General features: G+C 42.8%; 1 protein-coding gene across 1 annotated transcript in view; it reads left to right on the top strand.

Annotated features, from left to right (window-relative positions):
- Positions 1-833: 833 nt before the first annotated feature.
- The window catches only part of LOC132816154 (NEDD8 ultimate buster 1-like), a 64,183-nt gene continuing 57,797 nt past the window's right edge, over positions 834-7,219 (top strand). Inside the window, exon 1 of the mRNA XM_060825626.1 lies at positions 834-905. Coding sequence (XP_060681609.1) covers positions 876-905 — 30 coding nt within the window. The 5' untranslated portion in view covers positions 834-875. The remainder of the gene's footprint in view (positions 906-7,219) is intronic.

Below are 7,219 nucleotides of genomic sequence, written 5' to 3'. Positions count from 1 at the left end.
TTCCACTAGCTGCTGTTGAACCCGTATCTCTGGGTTGTTCACTTGAGCCTCTGGATTACAGGTCTAGTGACCTTGCTGCCATTTCAGATTTCCAGCATTGGGAGTACATTGCTTTTATTGTTGTGTAAGCAAAGCACAGATCCATTGGGCTTGCTAAACCAGTTTGCTTTCCATGACTGTGACACTTGTTTTACACAATACTCAGTCATTTCTATCTCTATTTACCCTGTTCTGTTCTTAATCTACTCTTCATCCACCATAATAAGACTACAGTTAACCTTTCTTTCAGAAAGCAAAACTAGAGCTCCTGGGTGTTTTATTGGCAGATTAATTCACATCAGCTTCATCGTAGTAAGCTTCCACAGATAAATGTTAAGGTAATCACTTCTAATTATGCCTATTGGTCAGGACATGGAAGAAAATTCCTGGTCCCCTCTGCAAATAGAGTAAGGTCTTTTATTGCCAACTAAGAAGGCAATCAGGATTAATTGGTCATCTGAAAAATGACACTTCTGGCAGGATAGTGCCCTCTATAGGCATTGGAGGGTAGGGGCTCTTTTAAAAGAAACAGAATGGAGTAGGCAGAGTTGGGGAGCAAATTGAATGCTACAATTACCAAGTTCATTCTAATTGCATGTACTTCCTTGGGCCACTGTCCAAGGTACACTAATGAGAGAAAAATCATGAAATGTTAATGCCCCAGTGATCATTTTCAACTTGCTTTGCTCCTTGAAACTGAAAGTTCAACTTGTGATTTTTATTTAAACTGAAACCTAAAGGAAGTGTATTATAACCCTTTCAAATTACTTTCATTTTCACTTGCTCATACAAAAAAAGGTTTTGAGTATATACCAAAGCAAACAGCTCCAGAAGCTATGGCAGAAAGGAGACAAATTGTGAACCAGGTAGGCTGAAAGACAGTAGAAAACAGTGTTATGATTATATCTGGAGTTTCATAGTTAAGGGCTAACCGTAAGGCAAATTAGATATATGTCTCATGCTAATTTGGAGAACAAAGACTGAACCTTAAGTGTATGATTTTGTATATATCATGTGTATATCTATATTTGTGCTTGTGGCTTAGTCTTTTTCTGTCTGTATCTCTCTCGCTCTCTGTCTCTGTAGCTGTGGGTACTCTGTATAAATATATCTGTCTATCTTTTTGTTTCTTCATGTCTCTCTCTCTCCATTTGTACCAATTTCACACTCCCAGTGTTTGTGTTTCTCACTCACTCTCTCTCTGTGCTTGCCTGTATGTGCTTATCTCTATCTTTTTGTATCATTTTCTGTGCGGCCTCTTGTCTGTCTGTTTGTGTTTCTTCCTTTTCCTCTTTCTGCATTTCACTCTCTGAAATGTGTGCATATGTTTTTGATTCTGCCTCTGTCACTATGTGCCTTCCTCTCTGCCCATGTTATTTATGAGCTCCATGTTTGCTGGACTTCCCCTTTCACTGCACTGTTGAAAATGATAGCAACTTGCACAAAGTCAACATGCCAAAATAATGACACAGCATTGGAAACGGTAGTGAACCTGCAGGCTGGATCTAGACAGATCTAGATCTGGATCTTATAGCCCCATGTCACTGATTGTTTACCTCTTTTAAGTGCTTATTAAACTTCCTTATGTGATTAGATTAGATTCCTTACAGTGTGGAAACCAGCCCTTCGGCCCAACCAGTTCGCACTGACCCTCCAGGGAGTAACCCACCCAGAACCATTAACACTAACACTAGTGGGCAATTTAGCATGACCAATTCACCTGACCTGCACATCTTTGGATTGTGGGAGGAAACCGGAGCACCCGGAAGAAACCCAAGCAGACACGGGGAGAATGTGCAAACTCCACAGAAACAATCACCCAAGGCTGGGATCGAACTTGAGACCCTGGTGCTATGAGACAGCAGTGCTAACCACTGAGCCACCGTGCTGCCCTTTTGTTTCTACCACCCTCATGGGCAGTGATTTCCAGGTTGTTACAACTCACTGTGTAAAAATATTCTTCACATAACCCCAGCAAATGGGGAAGACTTTTAGAACAGAGATAAGGAGAAACTTCTTCAGCCACGGAGTGGTGAATCTGTGGAATTCATTGTGGAGGCCAGGTAATTGAGTATATTTAAGACTGCGATAAATAAGTTCTTGAGTATCAAGGGAATCAAGAGTTATGGGGAGAAAGCAGGAGAATGGGGTTGAGAAACATCAGCCATGATTGAATGGCAGACCAGACTTGATGGGCTGAATGGCCTAATTTCTGCTCCTGCATCTTATTTTCTTATGTTTTACCATTGACTAATGGGATGGGCTTTTCTTGTCTACTTTATGTAAACCTGTGATAATTATATGCACCCCTATCAAATCTCCCATATTTCATCCTTGCTCCAAGGACAACAAATCCATCCTTCCCACTGTAGCCTTGTAATGAAACCTCACCATCCCTGGACTGATTCTTTTTAACACTCAGCAGGTCTGGCAGCATCTGTGGACAGAAATCAGGGTTAACGTTTCTGGTTTAGTGACCCTTCCTCAGAACTGATGGTAGCAAGGAAAAAGTTGTTTATTATGCAGAAAATGGGCTGGTGAGAAGGTGTAAGGAATAAATGATACATGGAGATAGAGCTCAAAGAGAGAGAAGAATAGATGGACAGACAGACAAAGAAATGGATAACGGTCAGCCTAGGAGAATGAATGGCTACTAATGGAGACTATTAATGGCTAACAATGGGTTGTGTTTAGTAGGAGACCATGTGTAACAAGTCCCGGTGTGTGGGGTATGGGGTAAGGACGTGGGAGAAGGTAAGCCTTAAAATTGATAAACTTGATATTGGGTCCAGAAAGCTGTAGAGTTTCCAAGTGGAAAATGAGGTGTTGTTCTTCCAAGCTGAGCTTTGCTGGAGCACTGCAGTGAGCCTGAGACAGAGGTGTTGGCCGGGGAACAGGTGGTGTGTTAAAGTGGCAGGCAACGGGAAGCTCGGGGTCATTTTTGCGGGCAGAGCATAGGTGTTCTGTGAAGCATTCACCCTGTACATGCTTTGTTTCCCCAATGTAGAGGAGACCGCACTGTGAGCAGTGAATGCAGTAGACTAAATTGCGTGAAGTGCAGGTAAAGTGCTGCTTCATCTGGAAGGTATGTTTGGACTTTTGGATACCGAGGAAGGAGGAGATAAATGGGCAGAGATTGCAGGGGAAGGTGCTGTGGGGTGGGTGCGTATTGGTAGTTAATGAGGAGTGGACCAGGGTGTCTCAGAGGGAACGGTCCCTACGGAAGGCGGACAAGGAAGGGGAGGAATATAGAGTCATACAGCACAGAAACGGACCCTTTGGTGCAACCAAATCATGCCGACCATAATCCCAAACTAAGCTAGTCCCACCTGCCTGTGCTTGGCCTATATCCCTCCAAACATTTCTTATTCATGTACTACCTAAATGTCTTTTAAATGTTGTAACTGTACCCTCATCCACCACTTCTGGAATTTCATTCCCCACACAAATCACTTGCTTTGTAAAAAAAAAAATGACCTCTCATGTCTTTTTAAAATCTTTCTGCTCTCACCTCAAAAATATGCCCCCTTGTCTTGAAATCTCCAGCCTTAGGGAAAAGACATGCCATTCACCTTAACTATACCCACTATTATTTTATAAATCTATTTAAGGTCACCTCTCAACCTCCTGTATTCCAGTGAAAAATGTCTCAACCTTTCCTTATAACTCAAACCTTCCATTACTGGCAACATCCTGTGTCTATTGGTGGCATCCTGTTGGAGGTGGTAGAAATGGCAGCTAATGATCCTCAGGGTGTGGATGCTGATGAGATGGAAGGTGAGGACAAAGGAGACCATATTGCTGTTGTAGGAGGGAAGAGGGGAGGTGAGGGCAGAAGTGCAGGAGATGGGTTGGACCCAGCTAAAGGCCCTGTCAATAACAGTGCTAGGGAATCCTCGGTTGAGGAAGAGGTTGGACAGTTCAGAGGCTCCCATGTTGAAGTTGGCATCATCAGAACAGATATGATGGAGACAGAGGAACTGGGAGAAAGGAATAGGGTCTTTACAGGAAGCAGGATGTGAGGATGTATGATCAAGGTAACTATGAGAGTCAGTGGGTTTACAGTAGATATTGGTGGGCAGCTTATCCCCAGAATTGGAAACAGATGTCAAGGAAGGGAATGGGGGAGTCAGAGATAGACCAGATGAAAGTGAGGGTGGGGTGGAAATTGAAAGCGAAATTAATAAACTTTTCCAGTTTCGAACTGGAAAAGGAAGCAGCACTGATGATGTCATTGGTATAGCAGAGAAACAGTTGTGGGTGGGGGCTGGAATAGGAGTGGAAAAAGGAATGTTCCACATACCTCACGAAGGACAGGCATAACTAAGGCCCTTGCAGATACCCATGGCAACTCTTCTGATCTGAAGAAAGTGAGAGGAGTTAAAAAAGAAGTTGTTCGGGATGAGAATGAGCTTGGCCAGGTGGGGAGAGGCTAATGGCGGATGGGGTCAAATCAGACTTTTTTTTCAGGACGAAGTAGAGAGCCCTGAGACCATTCTGGTGTGGGATGGACATGTAAAGGGTTTGCCTGTCCATTAGAAAGAAGAGTTGACTAGAGCCCGCAAACTTGAATTTCTAAAATTGGTGTAATGCCTCAGAGGAATCACGGGTGTAAGTGGGAAGGCACTGGATGAAGTGAGAAAAAAATTGGGTCAAGATGGGAAGAAATGGGTTCTGTGGGGCAGGAGCAGACAGAAACAATGGATCTGCTTGTGGATTGTGGGAAGGACCAGTGCGGAGTTGGAAGACTATGAGCTTGGAGGCAGTGAGAAGGAGATCACCAGATGAAATGAAGTTAGTTACTGTAGTAGACATTATAGCCTGATGTTCCATGGTGGGACCATGGTCCAGAGGGAGATAGGAGGAGGTGTCTGAGAGCTGGCCGTCAGCCTCTGCAATGTAGAGGTCAGTCTGCCAGACAACAGCAGCATCACCCTTGTTAGTAAGGCCCTGGTCAGAAGATTCTGGCAAATCTCCTCTGCAATCTGTTAAGAACTTACCCATTTTTCTAAAGTGTAGTGAACAGAACAATGTTCACTATTTGAGGGCTAACTGAAGGTTAGCATAAGGTTCAGCATAACTTCCCTGTTTTTGTACTCCGTGTCATCGTTTATGAAACTCGAGTTCCTATATATTTTGCCAACTGAGTCTCAGTTTGTGCTTCCAACTTTAGTGTTGTTTTATTACTTTAAGAGCAGAACTGCTTTAGGAGCTGACTTTGTTAACCAGCCACAGGACAGGATGACACCACGTTTCCAGCAGCCATGAAGAGTCCAAGAAGCATCATATTAGACTGAGGATGCATGCATCAGTTGTTCTGTAACTGTGATTTAGCATTTTATCAATTAAGTAAACCTGTTTTAAATTTTCAAGTAAATTGAACATACACTACTTATCAATCCAGGACAAGAGTGGTAATTCTGTGTCGAAGTATAGAACACAAGAAAGATCAATGCCTTTACGCATCCCCATGTCCCCCTCATTCTGAATATTGTTTAGAAATATGATATTAAGTCAATCTTGCCCCTCCCCATCCCAATTGCCAAATTGCAGGATTTTGCATTTCTTCATGTTAAATTTTGTCTCCCACTTGTCTGCTCATTCTGCTGGTTCACTTTTTGCCACTCCTCCAGGTTTGATACCCATGGAAAATGTTGGAATTGTACTTCATGTTCTAATGTCCAAGCCAGTTATATATTGCAAAGAAAAAGCAGTCTTACAGACTGTCACATTGCTGTCTGATAAACAACCATGTACAGCTCCTTTCTGACCTTGAACTGATTTTTGTCCAACTGCGTACTGGCCCTTCTGTTCTACAAATCTCCGTTTTGTTAACCAGCCTTTTCTGTGGCACTTTGTCAATCTGTTTCTTAAAATCCATATAAATCTCACCCACAGATTCCCTCCAGCAATCTTCTGTTTCTTCATGAAGAAATTCAGTTTGCTGAATTTAAGTGTTTATGCTGGCTATCCTTAATGAATTGAACACTTTCCTGTTACTTTTTCCCCTGATTAAAGATACCAAAACCTTACCAATGACTGACTTGAAACCAACTAGCCTATAGTTACTCAGACTGTCCATCCACACTTTCTTGAATAAAGGTGTTACATCCACAATCTCTGAACCTCTGGCATCGCCTCCATATTTAGAGAAGCTGGAAAAATTAAGGGAATCCCTTCCTCTATATTTGCCACCCACTTCCTTTAGAACACAAGATGCAAGTTAAGGGACCTATCTACCACTAAGCTTAGCCTATCGGCTACCTCCTCCCTTCCAATTGTCACATTGTCCATGACCTCTACTTTCTCCTTTTATCTTCAATATTGTTTTCAGATTCCTCTCCCTTAGCAAACACCAACACCATGACATCATTAAGTGTTCCAGAATTACCTTACACCTCTAAATATTTACTATCCATTTGTTCCTTATGGGAGTCATTCCATCTCTCACTGCCCACTTACTATCAAATTATTAATAGAAAATTTTTGGATTTCCTTTTATGTTGACTGTCTTTCTATTCTCATTTACTGGCCTTCTTCACCTACTCTTTCAATGTGTTGTGTTTGACCTGGTTTTCATTTGCAGAATCCACCCGAACTACACAATCCTGTTTTGTTTTCATTCATCACAACATCTGTCTCCTCCAAAATCTGAGGAGTCCTGTTTTTGGCTTAGTTTCTTTTTGTCCTTCTTGGAATACCTGCAAAGGACCAGTACCTTAAGGTCACCCACTGTTCTGTTCCATAATATAGTCACTGATAAGTCTGACAAAGAATTGAGGATAAACCTGTTTACCCAGAGAGTGGTGGGACTGTGAAAGGAAATTTCAGGTGAAGCATTGTATTTGAGGAGGAGCAGGAAGGGGAGTGTAGTGATTGGAATTAGGTTGGCAGGTTGATCTGAGTATGAGTCAAGATTAGAATGGTGCTGGAAAAGCACAGCAGGTCAGGCAGCATTCAAGGAGCAGGAAAATTAACGTTTCGGGCAGGAGCCCTTTATCAGTACAGCCCCTGATTGGGGCTGTTAACCTGGGCCAATCAGGGAGCCCTGGCACACAGATATACACAGGAGTCCCAGTGAGTCTCCTCACTCGAGGGACTGACTCTGAGCTGGCTGGTCAGAGTCCATGTATTGTGCCCGTGTAAATAAAAGATGACTTGGTGATGGGATACTAGCCTC

Source organism: Hemiscyllium ocellatum, chromosome 5 (genome assembly GCF_020745735.1).
Source record: "Hemiscyllium ocellatum isolate sHemOce1 chromosome 5, sHemOce1.pat.X.cur, whole genome shotgun sequence".
Lineage (NCBI taxonomy): Eukaryota > Metazoa > Chordata > Chondrichthyes > Orectolobiformes > Hemiscylliidae > Hemiscyllium > Hemiscyllium ocellatum.
Note: the sequence above shows the minus strand (reverse complement) of the source record. Positions and strands in the feature narration are given on the sequence as shown.